The sequence below is a fragment of the Homarus americanus genome, unplaced genomic scaffold, assembly GCF_018991925.1.
Source record: "Homarus americanus isolate GMGI-L3 unplaced genomic scaffold, GMGI_Hamer_2.0 scaffold36970, whole genome shotgun sequence".
Taxonomy (NCBI): Eukaryota; Metazoa; Arthropoda; class Malacostraca; order Decapoda; family Nephropidae; genus Homarus; species Homarus americanus.
This window is the reverse complement of record NW_024740094.1, coordinates 4866934-4883295: the sequence shown is the minus strand read 5'-3', so window position 1 is coordinate 4883295 and position 16362 is coordinate 4866934. Positions and strand designations below refer to the sequence as shown.

General features: G+C 38.7%; 1 protein-coding gene across 4 annotated transcripts in view; it reads right to left on the bottom strand.

Annotated features, from left to right (window-relative positions):
- LOC121875179 (ubiquitin carboxyl-terminal hydrolase 15-like) overlaps positions 1–15873 on the bottom strand; it is a 33391-nt gene extending 17518 nt beyond the window's left edge. The window contains exons 1-6 of one of the 4 annotated variants that reach the window (XM_042379626.1): positions 15617–15873; positions 13873–13922; positions 12450–12539; positions 6453–6770; positions 6045–6248; positions 4129–4191 (exon numbers count right to left, since the gene is read on the bottom strand). In XM_042379626.1, coding sequence (XP_042235560.1) covers positions 4129–4191; positions 6045–6248; positions 6453–6770; positions 12450–12539; positions 13873–13922; positions 15617–15827 — 936 coding nt within the window. In that variant the 5' untranslated portion in view covers positions 15828–15873. Of the gene's footprint in view, positions 1–4128; positions 4192–6044; positions 6771–12449; positions 12540–13872; positions 13923–15616 lie in introns of all 4 variants that reach the window. The other 3 variants (XM_042379624.1, XM_042379625.1, XM_042379627.1) reach the window with 3 other exon arrangements.
- Positions 15874–16362: the final 489 nt, after the last annotated feature.

The following is a 16362-nucleotide window of genomic DNA, read 5'->3' as shown; positions in this document are numbered from 1 at the left end:
ACAATTCAGACGGACAAGCATATATTTCCAGTCACGAAGCAAGTGTAACATGAAAATACAAGTAACAAATAAGAACACTGAATACTCTCTCTAAGGGTAATTTTTTTTTTTTTTTTTTTTTTTAGGTTAAGGTGGGGAAAGGATGGAAGGCATGCTGGGGCTCAAGGCACAGCCAGACATGAGGGATGGAGAAGTCACAACATATAGTCGTGGGGGGAAAGGTTGGAAAAGAAGTTTAATGAGTTAAACAGAGGGGGACGACACCCCTTGTTTTACATATTACAGAGTTTGTTGACTAACTAAACTAACCTAGGAATTAGAATGAGGTTGCACAATGGTTATTTTAGTAGACAATGACTAGATTGATTTTACAATTACAAGTTTATTAACATCTTATACTGTATTACGTTATGGACTCACTTGATTGTGATTTGTTAAATGTGAATTTATATCATCTAAGTTTTAATCTAAGGTGGATCACTGTGGCGGACATAGATGGATCGCGGGTTGGGTTGTTGTAGTGCGGGCAGACTCCGGGGCCACGAGGCGTGGGGTCTCCCTCCGTTGATGTCTTCCCCGCGTAGGTGGTCTGGGCTGTGAGGGTCGTCCAGGAGCTTGTCCCAAACCTTCTTCCCTAGGCGATGGAACCTGAGGTTGAGGGCCTCTGTTTTATTTCTCAGGTGGATGGTTTCCACTGTCTCCTGGTAGGGTGGCGCTTGGCCACTGGCTGACCTCAAACACTTGTTTTGGAAGCTCTGTAGTTGTTGTAGTCTAGTCTTCCCGAGTGTGACGAGTGGTATAGATAGGTACTCCAACACAGGCCTCACCAGCGCCTTGTACAGGTGAACTTGTATCTTCTCAGGCATCAATTTAAAACGTTTTAATTTGGCTGCGGCGACTTTGGCTTTATTTAGTCTGTTAAGGGTAATTAAGGGTTCAGCAGGTCACGGTGACATGAGACCAGGGGATTAAATATTTTGATTCCAAAGAAGGCTCGCTGTCTCCTCATCAAGAATCCTCAAGCACTGACATTCACATGGGTTTTGTTGGTTGTGTTGGCAGTCTGGTGGAGGAGGCACTCACAATCCAATGGGAGGAGGGTCGGTTCCATTGTGACATCACAGCATATTTCCTCCAGTACATTCACAATGAGGTCCCTTTTAATAAGCACCGTGCCTCATGCACATGAAATCTTTCATCTTGCACACCAGGGCATGATTTGATGTCATAAAATCCTAAGATGTTCTGCACACACACATTGGACGGGCATGCCTTCCACTGGCCAACCATACACTAGTCACTAGTGCAATGGCATCTGTGAATTCTTGTTTCTTCAAGTTAAAGCCTTTTGCTCTAATCAGTAGTATTGTTAGCCAGTTTAAGGTACACATTTCCCGTGCTACATTTACTTTATTCTTCATGATCTCTAACAGTTGTTATGTCAGTTAGTAAAGATTTTCGCTTTTGGTGCGCTGCCGTTCTGTAGTAAGGGAACGTCAAATTTTATGAAATTCGTTGGTGTCTACTCCACTTGACACATTTTGAGCTACTATGCTATTTTGACATGAATTCCACTAAAGATCTCTATAGGTTGGTCGTACTACTACTACTACTACATTTTTTTCAACATATAACATGCAACCTCCCCTTATAGCCATATTTTCTCTACCATTTCATTATCTAACTATCCTAATCAAAAGTATTTACCCTATCTGAGTTAGTCAAGCCCCAGATCTAAGCAGCATTCAGTGACTGTTGCCTCATATTCTATATCTGTGACTTGTTGGTTTACGAACTGAAAATCTTGTTCCTCTGAGACGCAGTAAAACATACCTGAGCAAAGAGAAAGATAGGCAACATCTCAACCAGGCCACTCATAACTTCTGGGTTGCTATTTTGTTCTTATAACACTTCAATCAATCTGGTGTAGAAGTACTTTGCAGTAGATCCCATCCTGCCTAATGTTTTTAACACCAGAGGAATGAAGCTGCCTAGATCCATATTCTGGATTGCCTATGATTACGCTCTGTTCTTTTCGTTCTCGTTCCTCCTGTGTGCAGCCTCGAGGGGCAGGTCACGGTGACATGCAGCCAGGGGATCAAACATTCTGATAACAAAAAAGGCTTATTGTCCCCCGGTCCAGAATCCTCAAACACAGATCCACACAGGCTTCGCTAGTAGTGTTGGCAGTCCTATGAAGGAAACACTCTCCATCCAGTGGGAAGAGGATTGGTTCAACAGTGATACCGTGGCATATCTCCAACATTTTTGCTGCGAGGTCCCTTCTTGCACATCATGGCATGGTTGATGTCGTAGAATGCTTTACAAACACACTCAGCAGGCATGAGTTGTTAGCCAGTTTGAGGCACCCACCTTCTGTGTAACCTTTACTTTTCTCTTCACAATTTCTGATAGTTGTTGCACCAGTTGTTGGAATTTTACACTTTGGGTGTGTTGCCATCCCTTTATAATGGAACGTCGACATTTGCATAGTTCTTTGGTGTCTTCGTCACTTGAGGCATTTTCAGCTACTATGCACTCAGTGAGGCCAGTCGTGAGTTTGATGGAATTCTTATACATGTATTCAGTAGCAGCGAGCGTTGTCGGGTTAGTGGGCAGAGAAGAGGTTCTATTTCAGGGATAGTGCACATCAGGTAGTTCCATCGATGTTTGGCTCCTTGGGTAAATGGCACATGTGCCGCATGTGGCTCAGTTTAAGTGATTTCCGACAGAGCATGGATTTCCTTCACCCACTCATTTACCGCATAGAGGTGTCTTTGGCCTTTCTTTGTTATTTTGAACTTCACTACCATTGATGATCACTATAGTGCCGTAATCATTTTGTGCCTTTACAATTAGCAAGGACTTCCTGGCATTTGGACGGTAGGCTATTTGTGGACCACGTGTTGTTACCAGGTCCCACCACATTTTGATAAACTCAACTGTTCTTGCTCCTGTGAGGTCATCAGCATATGCTACCTGTTTGTCCTTGGTTGTTTAATAACTTAGTGTATGTTGGTGCACAGATAGACCTGAATCGTTCCCTCCATTGATTGTATGGCGGTATCTACTCTGAAAACCTTGAAGTTTGTTATATAAATGTCTGTCGGGTTCTTGTAAGTGTTTTCATTATATTATGCAAAGCTTGGACATTTGATCTTGATATTATGCAGCGTAGTCTTTCAGTTGATTATACTGAAAGCATTGGAGGCGTTTACCAGGAGTACAGCATCACAGTCCTGTTCAAATATCTTTCTCATGGATTGAATGATAGTTTCTTCCCCAGTCTGGTGGCCAGCACATACTTGCAGATTCCCTGCTGCTGCTGCCCTGACTTCATCCTTGACCACCTCCATTATACAATTACCAATAATTTCATCTCAGCACTTCCCCCACCTCTCTAGGTCTACAGTCTACATTCTGGATGTTTGTCCAGGGAGATAAGGAGGCTGGTGGTTAGAGCCTGCAGGTGCTGATAAAAGGAGGTTGGCAGCTTTCTTGCAAAGGAAGCAGTGGAGTTGCAAAGGTCACTTGCAGCAACATCGTCAAACTTGTTAATGCTGAGGATGACTCTCCTTCCGTCAGCATCCAGAAAAATAGTTAGTGTTTTTGTGAAGATCATCTCTTCTGAAACAAACATTCCTGACATTCCAGTGGCTACAAACTATATAACTATATAAAAAAAACTGTTAATCACGACCAGTCCAAATACAAACTGAAGGACATAATATTAATCTGGTCCAAATCAACTTCATGTCACGAGAGTAGATACTGTACTGTACTGCACTGTACTGTACTGTACTGTACTGTACTGTACTGTACTGTACTGTACTGTACTGTACTGTACTGTATTGCACTGTACTGCAATGTACTGTGCTGTACTGTACTGTACTGTACTGTACTGTACTGTACTGTACTGTACTGTACGTACTGTACTGTACTGTATTGTACTGTGCTGTACTGTACTGTACTGTACTGTACTGTACTGTATTGCACTCTACTGTACTGTACTGTACTGTACTGTACTGTGCTGTACTGTACTGTACTGTACTGTATTGCACTGTACTGTACTGTGCTGTACTGTACTGTACTGTACTGTACTGTACTGTACTGTACTAGGTTACTGACCTTTGGGTAAGGGGACACAGGAATTCTGGTCTTATTACGAATGGGATGACTAGGTGAAGATTTCTGTGGAGAGAGAATTTTTTGGGGAATTAAATACTGCGAAACCTCTATATAACGGACCTCTGTCTCCGTATAATCCATTACATGGAGGTTTCACATCTAACGGACCCTCGATATAAGGACTTTCCTCTCCATATAGTCCGTTAAATAGACTTTTCATTGGAAAGAATTGGTAAGAAAATAAATACACGTATAGTTAATCTGATATAACCAGGATCATAAATATGGCAAAATATGGATGTAAAGAAATATATAAATAAATATATAAATGGGAGAGAATAGATGGATAAATAGGAGTAGAGAGAATAGATAGATAAATAGGAATAGAGAGAATAGATAGATAAATAGGAAGAGAGAGAATAGATAGATATATAGGAATAGAGAGAATAGATAGATAAATAGGAATAGAGAGAATAGATAGATATATAGGAATAGAGAGAATAGATAGATAAATAGAAATAGAGAGAATAGATAGATATATAGGAATAGAGAGAATAGATAGATAAATAGGAATAGAGAGAATAGATAGATAAATAGGAATAGAGAGAATAGATAGATATATGAATCGATATGCAGTATAGAGAAGAATATTTTAAACAACAAATCAACAAACAAGAATCTGAATAAACGGTAATTATGAAACAGACACAAATAAAGAAAAAATACAATGAAACGATGTATACAATTCACTATTAACTAAACGATGCATACAATTCACTATTAACTGAACGATGCATACAATTCACTATTAACTGAACGATGCATACAATTCACTATTAACTAAACGATGCATACAATTCACTATTAACTAAACGATGCATACAATTCACTATTAACTAAACGATGCATACAATTCACTATTAACTGAACGATGCATACAATTCACTATTAACTAAACGATGCATACAATTCACTATTAACTAAACGATGCATACAATTCACTATTAACTAAACGATGCATACAATTCACTATTAACTAAACGATGCATACAATTCACTATTAACTAAACGATGCATACAATTCACTATTAACTAAACTATGCATACAATTCACTATTAACTAAACGATGCATACAATTCACTATTAACTAAACGATGCATACAATTCACTATTAACTAAACGATGCATACAATTCACTATTAACTAAACTATGCATACAATTCACTATTAACTAAACGATGCATACAATTCACTATTAACTAAACGATGCATACAATTCACTATTAACTAAACGATGCATACAATTCACTATTAACTAAACTATGCATACAATTCACTATTAACTAAACGATGCATACAATTCACTATTAACTAAACGATGCATACAATTCACTATTAACTAAACGATGCATACAATTCACTATTAACTAAACGATGCATACAATTCACTATTAGCTAAACGATGCATACAATTCACTATTAACTAAACGATGTATACAATTCACTATTAACTAAACTAATGGATGATATAATTGTTGCTTATAAGTTAAAACAAAGAAAATGACTAACTATTTATAAACATTTGATCACTTTGTTAGGTTATAATTGACTGTACTGTATTGTTGTGTACTAGTGTTTGTACATCTGCACTGCCTGTACTATATGGTGATTCAATATGAACTTGTATGGTATTTAATCTATCTATCTATCTATCTATCTATCTTTTGTTTATCAACTGAGTAAATAAACAAACATATGCACTGATAACTGAAACAAACAATAATAAATTGATTGTGTTGTTAATTTAATAATTTTCAATATTATTTATAATATTATCTCATGAGATGAGCTTTTATAGATAACTGTGTGTGTGTGTGTGTGTGTGTGTGTGTGTGTGTGTGTGTGTGTGCACTACCTCTTGTTTGGTGCTTCTCTCTCCGTGTACTTGAGGAAGCTCCCAGGACCTTGTTGAGCCATTGTGGTCCCTCCCCCTTCCTGGTGACAGATCTCCATCTTCATTAAAACTATTCCTTTCCTCACAGACATTATACCTCTCTTCCCTTCCTGGTGTCTTCCTTTCATCGTTTGAAGCACTGAGGTTGTCTGTCTTCTCTGGTACCTCTGTGTCACAGTCTAGTGTAGTATTACGACTGTCTGTCTTCTCTGGTACTTCTGTGTCACAGTCTAGTGCAGTACTACGACTGTCTGTCTTCTCTGGTACCTCTGTGTCACAGTCTAGTATAGTACTACGACTGTCTGTCTTCTCTGGGACCTCTGTGTCACAGTCTAGTGCAGTACTACGACTGTCTGTCTTCTCTGGGACCTCTGTGTCACAGTCTAGTGTAGTATTACGACTGTCTGTCTTCTCTGGTACTTCTGTGTCACAGTCTAGTGCAGTACTACGACTGTCTGTCTTCTCTGGGACCTCTGTGTCACAGTCTAGTATAGTACTACGACTGTCTGTCTTCTCTGGTACCTCTGTGTCACAGTCTAGTATAGTACTACGACTGTCTGTTTTCTCTGGGACCTCTGTGTCATGTGGTGAGGACGCATTATTATTCCCTCCATGACTTAGCGACTGTTTCTCCTCTCCGTCATGTTTTGGTGATGGCAGGAGATTGTTGCCTTCCTCGGGGTGAGTCTGTGGTGGTATAACACAATGGGGTTACTCCAACCTTCAATTTCCATAGTTTTCCACGAAGAAAAAAACAAAAAGGAACAAGAAAAAGGAAAAGGAAGAAAAAGATAAAGGAATTTACAGGAGGAAAAGAAAAACAAGTACAAGTTAAAGAGAAGACAAGTTTCTGAAATACATTTCTTTATACAGTATATCAATTCTCAGGTAATGAATAGCATGGGTGAATCTGCTGCTGAGTGTCTAGTTATTATTACATTGTTATTCCCAGTTTGGATTACAAATTCATATAGATTTCTTTGCTAGTTACAAATTGAAAGGTTAAGGTACGTGGCCACCAGTTTAAATATCTCCCAGAATAATTTCTTGGTGTTTTATAAATAGAGAAATAAACAGCTAAGTGTACACTGCTTGTGCACCAACCTGTACCTTAAAACAAGACTCAGTGTCGTGCCTAGTATGTGTGTTTGTGTGTGTGGGGGGGTGGGGGACTGCTGCACCACATATTGCTAGTGTACAAATATGATCCATAGGGCCGAGAACAGTGACCGCTCATGAAATAATTTTTTATCAAACTTAACAAATCCAAGGTGAACTTTACTGCCTATGCCAGATATGAGATATAAGAGAGAGTTGGCTGGGGTGAGATGAGGCGACACATTGAGGCATGTGGATATGAGGTGAAACAATAAGGAATATAATGTTGGTTGGTGAAAATATAAAGTGAATGACTTAAAATGGCATATGAGTTCAGCCCAAAGTTTGAATCAATATATGGAGGCGATAGCTGACTCGACATGTGCGGTTATTTCTAGTTTAAATAATTTGATATAAAAGTTTACTGTATTGACTACCACTATCTTGATAGCCAGTCACTTGTAAAGTGAGTGAAATGGGTATTATATTTGACAGATGGTGCAAAGGACATAGATTTTGACATCAACTGAAGGAAACGGTTTAGATTAAGTAAATAACATGTTTAAGATATCATTAACGAGAATATAAATGAATAACACCAAAATAATGTGAAAGTTTTGGAATTTTAAGAGTTGGTATGAAAATGAAATGATAACTCTTCATTTAAGCAGACTTACACAGCATCAACTTTATTACTGCAATAATCTTAGGGCGGTATTTGTTAGCACTGTAGTTATTATGAATACAGCTCTGAAGGGTACCCCCAGCATACAATTATACTTACAATAAAACATGCTAATGTTCGGAGACACCGGGCGCTCCCTACCTAGTACCAACTGTTGGACACATCACCATAGGAGATAAACGCTTTCTTACCTCACAAAAAGGCCCAAAAGTGTCAATTATACATAAACATACGGCATATAAGTAGAATTTCTCGACATATTTAGGTTCCTGATATCTTAATTCACTTACGATTAATGGTAATGAACTATGTTGGTGTCCATATCGTAGGTGTTATAGTACAGTACAGTACAGGCGTCTCATCACCTCACTTCTTGCCATCAGTCGTTGCTATCCACACACCCCAACACAGGGATCCTCTACCTAGGGGATTTCAATGAACATCACAGAGAGTGGATTGGCTCTGCAAGGTATGACCCAGGTGGAGCTGAGGCACTCTCTTTGTTTTACCTCTAACCCCTCACACTATTCATACTCAATATCTGCCCCCTTAGGTGTCTTTTGACCACAATCTTATTTATATTAAATCAAACTGGGCACGACCACCTCCTCAACCCCCTCTCTAAACGCTAACTATGGCACTATCGGAGGGCAAACTGGCAATCTTTGCGAGATTTCTTCTCCGACTTTCCTTGGGATGAATGTTGCTTTTCTACTCGGGACGCCTCGGTACGTGTTGGCAGCATTACTGGGGTTATACACTGTATAACCCCAGTAATGCACTCATACCACCCTGTATAATATACAGGGTGGTATGAGTGCATTTATCCCATCTTCTACCAAAACTTTCATTTTACAATCATGGTTTGATCGCTCCTGTTCTTTTGCATGCAGGGGGAGAGATAGGGCATATCAAGTTATGAAACTATCTCCTCCTATTACCCAATCCTCTTTCAATACTTCTAGGAATCGTCGTAGGGCCAAGCGGAATTTTAAATAAAGAACGACCGCTGTCCTGAATAACTCTTCTTCTAGTAAATCCTTCTGGTTCTTAGCCAAAAACATCTGTAATAACTTCTGCACTCCCTCCTTTCCTCCTCTCTTCTGAACTGATAACTCTATAGCCAACTCTCCCCCTGATAAAGCCAACCTCTTTGGCACCTTATTCTCCTCTAACTCCACCTTAGACGATTCCAACTCTATCCCTCCTACTCCTGCTCCTCCTACTGAACCTATGCACTTTCCTATAATCTCCACTCGTAGGGTTGCTGGTGTGTTATCCAGGTTGGATGTGAGTAAGGCACATGGACCGGACGGAATACCCCCTCATGTTCTGAGGGAGTGGTGCTGAAGCTCTGGCCCCTGTGCTTGCTCGCTTCTTTCGTCTTTGCCTCAGAACCCATACTTTTCCTTCTTCTTGGAGGCATGCCTCGGTTCACTCCATCCCGAAGAAGGGTGACCATTCCAATCACTCTAACTATCTCCCCATTGCCCTAACTTCATCCATCTTTAAGATTTTCGAAACTCTCTTAAACTCTCATTTTCTCAGTCACCTTGAACGACATTCTCTTTTGTCGGATCACCAATATGTCTTTCACCAGGCGAGATCGACTGGTGATCTGCTCTCCTACTGCACCCATCTCTGGTTATTCTCTCTTAGGGATTATGGGGAAACTTTCGTCGTGGTCCTGGACATCTCCAAAGCATTTGACAGGGTATGGAACAAGTCTTTGCATTCTAAACTTCCCTCTTATGGTTTCTCTCCCCCACTTTGTTCTCTAATTTCTAGCTATCTTGAGAACCGATCCATGGCAGTTGTTGTCGAGGGATCGATCTCTCGCTCTTTCTCTTCCAATAGTGGAGTCCCGCAGGGTTCTGTTCTTTCACTACTCTCTTCCTTCTTTTTGTCAATGATTTACTTCACACTACAACTAATTCTATCCATTCTTACGCTGATGATTCTACTCTTCACTAATCTTCACATTTCCCCTTCCCCCTAATTCTCAAACTAGATCTATTTCTAGAGCTGACATCATTTCATCTATCAATGCGGATCTGTGCAGCATCTTCGAATGGGGAGGTAGAAACTTGGTTAAATTCAATAGTAATAAAACTTAGTATATACCAATTACACTTTCCAAATTAGATGATCTCCCACCAATCACATTTCAGGACGCAATCATTCTGCCTAATTCTAAAATAGATATGCTAGGCCTCACCATTTCCTCTAATATGTCATGGAAGCCACACATCCTCAACATTGTTAAAGCTGCCTCCCGAAAGCTGGAAATGCTGCACAGATGCCGTAGCTACTTCACTCTTGAGCAGTTGCTTCAAGTATATTAGGGATTCATTCATCCTAACTTGGAGTACTGCTCTCATATCTGGGGTGGCTCTTCTTCTGTCCAACTATTAGATAGGGTGGAATCAAAGGCATTTCGTCTTATTAACTCTCCTCCTTTAGTCGACAATCTCTCTCCCCTTTCTCTTCGCCGCAATGTTGCTTCACTCTCTCTCTTTTACAGGTACTTTAACGGGCAATGTTCAGGGGATTTGGCATCCTGTGTACCGCCGGTAAGGCCGTGGGTTCGTAACACACGTCTTGCCCGCGGTGCCCACCATTTCTCTGTGGATATCGGTCACACGAGAATAACCCGTTATAGTACCTCCTTCTTTCCTCACACAGCCAAACTGTGGAATGCTCTGCCTTCTTCTGTGTTTCCATGCTCTTACAATCTGTCTCACTTTAAAAGGCTGGTTTTCCGGCATCTTCGTGGTGTAGATTAATACAGTATAACCTTTTTTTCTATATTTTAAATTTCTTTCCGTTCTTTTTTTCGCCCCCCAGGCTCCGTTGTGGGTCGTTTGACCTGTGCCCGGGTTGGCTAATTCCCGTAAAAAAAAATATAGAAATTATTATTCTCTGATGTTGTGAGGTTTGTTTTGAAGGTTATATTTTACTTGGTGTTGACCTCACTGGATGGCCAACGGTTGGCGTACATAAGTCACCTGACAAACGGTGTTGTTTACGCACGGATGCACACGCTCATGATCAGCACGGATTATTTAACACATGTAAATAACTGGCAATCATTGAATGTATATGAAAAAAGTTTCTGTCAGCAACAAACTCAATTTCCATATTTTTTTAGTATTTTCTATCTCAATATATAAAAATTTGGAGGGTGAAAAAGGTTTTTATATTAATCGGGACTGTCATCGGACGATGAAATGTTCCAGTGATCCCAATAGCAAACAGGTAGTAGGTATTAGGCAGCTACCAAACAGGGAGGTACCTGGGAAGATATTGGAAGCATAATGTGTTGTCTGTGGTAGATCTTGCTGCCACATGGCATCACGAAAATTGTGACCAAGTCCCAGGTTGCTGATCTGACTTTCTGCCTCATTTACACACAATTGCAGGGTCTCAATTGTTTCTCTTACTGTTGACAACACAACATACATATATTGTTCCTCACTTTTGATTTTTTTTTCATTTTGTATTTCTTTGTGGTTCTTTATTCTTCTTCTTCTTCTTCTTCTTCTTCTTCTTCTTCTTATTATTATTATTATTATTATTATTATTATTATTATTATTATTATTATTATTATCATTATTATTATTAGTATTATTATTATTATTATTATTATTATTATTACATTTTCATCCCCCCAGGCCCCGATGTGGGTCAGTGACCTGTGCCTGGGTGGGCTAATTCCCGTAAAAAAAAAAAACGATCCACCGGATCTGGCTTTGGGTCTGTGGGGTCTCTGAAAGACCTCACCCAACGCTGTTCCCGATTGGTCGGGTATTGTAACGACTGAGAATATGGCCCACTATCGTGTGCAGATAGTGACACCCGGCATTTGTTATGTGCACTACAAATAGTAGTAAAATTCTCTAAATGAATCTGGGGTTTAGTGACCGAGAGGTTCCTGCAACATACACCAATCTCGTATGTTTCTTATTGTCTATCATTTAGAGGAAACCATCAACAAACTTTTTGTCTAACAGACAAAATGTGAGTGAATAAATAAAAAGGCACTTAACCTAAAAAGTAAGAATTGTTACATATCTGGAGTTGTACCGACATGTTGACAACTGTCACTGTGTTATGACAGCTATTGAGTAAATTATATCGAAAAAAAAATAGTACTGTGCACAGATGTTATTGACTGACATTTACTACGCAGATATTATTTTCAACAGCCAATATTGATATTAGAAGTTGTCATTTACTATCCTTTCTCTGTAACTCAAGCATTATAGTCGTTAACGCTTCCACATAATAACAACAAGTTTACAATACTGTATTTCCACTTTGTAATGAATATAACTCGCATACGGTATTAATGCTTCAATTTTCGTTAAAGAATTTGAGAATATTTATAGGCAATAAAAGACACGACTATAACTGGAGTGATGGAGGGGATGTGTGATGATAACGACACTACGAAGAGGAGCAGGTGAGGGGACAAAGAGAGGGGAGAAGGGGGAAGGGGGGAGAGGGAAGGAAGAGATGGAAAGATGAAATGTGTTGGAGATGTATGAACCTAGAAAGGGGCTTACAAAGCAAAACATACCCGGTTGATCTGTGTGATAGATGAGATGACAGATTCGTTTTGGCTTGAGTATCGTATGACCCTTATTTCAGCCTCATCATCCCTGTTTTTCTGAAAATTTGAAATATTTTTTTTTTGTAGCGTATTCTTATTCATGTTGCATAATTAATGAAGATGCAGTTGTATTGCCACTAGAAAAGGTCTTTTATATGATATCGCTAAGTCTTACTAATGGCGTTCCTCGAAATGATTGAACACGGACGTGACTATTATTATTTACCCCAAAACAAAAGACATATTATATAACGCAAAACTATGGTAAGGTTATAGTGGTAGTGATGGTTGTAGTTGTGGTTAGTAATGGTAGTGGATGTAGTGATGGTAGTTGTGGTAGTGGATGTGGTGATGGTGATATAGTTATGGTAGTGATGATAGTTGTGGGAGTGATGGTATAAAAGTCTGGTGATGGTAGTAGGTGTGGTAGTAATGATAGGAGTTGTAGCAATCATCGCAATGATGCTAATAGTTGTGGTTGTGGTGATGGTGATAGTTGTGGTGATGGTGGTAGTTGTGGTGATGGGGGTAGTTGTGTTGATGGTGGTAGTTGTGGTGATGGTGGTGGTTGTGGTGATGGGGTAGTTGTGGTGATGGTGGTAGTTGTGGTGATGGTGATAGTTGTGGTGATGGTGGTGGTTGTGGTGATAGTGATGGTTGTGGTGATGGTGGTGGTTGTGGTGATGGTGATAGTTGTGGTGGTGGTGTTGTGTGGTGGTAATGGTGGTGATGGTGGTTGTGGTGATGGTGGCAGTTGTGGTGATGGTCGTAGTGCAGTGATGGTGGTGGTTGTGGTGATGGGGGTAGGTGGTGATGGTGGTGTGGTGGTGATGGTGGTGGTTGTGGTGATGGGGGGTAGTTGTGGTGATGGTTGTAGTTGTGGTGATGGTGATAGTTGTGGCGATGGTGGTGGTTGTGGTGATGGTCGTAGTTGCGGTGATGGTGGTGGTTGTGGTGATAGTGATGGTTGTGGCGATGGTGGTGGTTGTGGTGATGGTGGTAGTTGTGGTGATGGTGGTAATTGTGGTGATGGTGGTAGTTGTGGTGAGGGTGGTGGTTGGGATAGTGATGGTTGTGTGGGGTGGTTGTGATGATGGTGGTAGTTGTGGTGATGGTGGTAGTTGTGGTGAGGGTGGTAGTTGTGGTGAGGGTGGTGGTTGTGGTGATGGTGGCAGTTGTGGTGATGGTGGTAGTTGTGGTGAGGTGGTGGTGTGGTGAGGGTGGTGGTTGTGGTGATGGTGGTGGTTGTGTGATGGTTTGTGGTGATGTGGTAGTTGTGGTGATGGTGGTAGTTGTGGTGAAGGTGGTAGCTGTGGTGATGGTGGTAGTTGTGGTGATGGTGGTAGTTGTGGTGATGGTGGTGGTCGTGGTACGGTCAAATAAGACTTACCTTATGAATTGACTTCTCCTTTGTGCCTCTGAAGCAGCAATTCATATTTCCTGTAGAATAATAATAACAATATTAATAATAATAATATTAATAATAATAATAATATTAATAATAATAATAATAATAATAATAATAATAATAATAATAATAATAATAATAATAATAAAAATAATAATAATATTAATAATAATAATAATAATAATAATAATAATAATAATAATAATAATAATAATAATAATAACAATAATAATAATAATAATAATACTATTAATAATAATAATAATAATATTAATAATAATAATAATAATAATAATAATAATAATAATAATAATAATAATAATAATAATAATAATAATAACTAATAGTGTAATAATAATAATAATAATAATAATAATAATAATAGTAATAATAATAATAATAATAATAATAATCAATAATAATAATAATAATAATGTAATAATAATAATAATAGTAATAATAATAATAATAATAATAATAATAATAATAGTAATAATAATAATAATAATAATAATAATAATAATAATAATATTAATAATAATAATAATAATAATAATAATAATAATAATAATAATAATAATAATAATAATAATAATAATAATAATAATAATAATAATAATAATAATAATAATAATAATAATAATAATAATAGCAGTTTGAAATTAATGTAGTACAGGTACACTCACTAAAAAAAATATTCTGCACCCTTGACTCTGAAACCATCAGCAACGATCACTGCGACAAGCCGTGATGGGTGATACCAGATTTCTTGGTCCGGTGTGTTATAACCCCGTGCAGCATCATCTTTTAGTGAGTGCACATATAATATTTTCTACAGGGATAATATGTATTTTATCGCTCATTCAGGTCAGCTGAAGATTAACACCCAAGCTTATTTCACCTGATGGCTCACCAAATCTCATCAAACCAAACGTAACCTACCCTAATGCTTATCTAATACAAACAAACTTAACCTAACTAACACTCCCCAAGTGAAATAAGATGGAGTGTCTAATCATTAGGTAACCCCATAAACTATTGTAGTATAATGGCGGACAAACACTGAAACTTACTGTATTATAAGTCGACAAAATATTGTTAACTATAAAAAAAAATTACCTGTACAGTATATTCACTATCATAAAATATATTTTTTGTGTATGTATAAAGTAAAATTACCAATGAAGTACAGTACTCGTAGGATAGATAAGAGATAATTCACCGATGTACAGTCCCCCAAGAAGATACCGTTAGATTTTCGGTCGCTACAATTTGAAACACTAGACTCAATACTTTGATATAATCTTCAGTGCATCATCATAAGTTAGTATGTATGCCTGCTCGCCATATCAGCAACAGCTAGAGATGGGGTAGGATTGCGGGAGGGAGTCGTCCTTGTATGATATAGTACTAGATACGTCAATATAACAAGAAGTGCATTAAGCTATATTAGTGTATGACTGTGTTGTTCGAAAACGTATACTGTATACTCATTCATGCTCAAAGGTCGCGGATGTAGAACTACCAGCCCGTCAGAAACAGGCCGGGTAACATTGTTCGGAAAACACCGAATCACATCGACCCCATGGCTAACTATACTTTTGGGGGGACTGTGCAGTATAACACTACAACCTAATAGTTACAATACTTCGATCAGGTATATGAAGTCAAGCTTTCAATTTGCAACAGAGTTCTAGTACAGTACTCAAGACACAGCGATACTTACCCTGTGTTGTACGGTAGGTGTGGACGGGTGCAGCTTCCTTCACCACTCTCCCCATACAGCAGTAACAGCCCTCCTGGTAAGTGGTGGTGCTGTACTGAAGTGCGGTATTGTACAGTTTAACGTGGGATCCTGAGTCCTTACACTGTTCTATGCAGTGCGCCCTGGGCTGTCTGACGCCGTCGTACCAGGCCGTATTGTTCAGTCTTCTCATAACAATACATCCCAGAGTTGTGGACCAAAGTTGTTTTACTGATACGCTTATCTGCACTATCTAGCCATCTGGGATATCGTGTTATCGCATTATTGTGATAAGATACATTGTGGTCGACTATTCTTTTGGGCTCCATTATTTTTATAATTATTTTTTTGTGTGTGTGAATGATTCTGTTTTTTTGTGAATAGTAGAAAGTGATGCATAGTACCTTACACTTTACATACCATCTATACCTCTTCCTCCACTGTTTTACATTTTCATTTGGGATTCTTGGTGGATATTTACTTGGCACCATTATTTATCGCACGCTTATATAATTTTCATTATTATAATTTTTATTTCTTTTTGGTAAAATTTGTATTAAAATAGTGGAAGGAGGATGTGATGTGATGCACTGTTGCAGATGTGGTCATTCCAACGACCGCATTCAGCATCAAGCTGACTCTTCTAAATCTGCCAACATATTCATAAATTTTCAGCCCTCGTCGCTGGATGACGCATCTTCCTCGCTCTCAGTTTTGGTGGAGTGAGT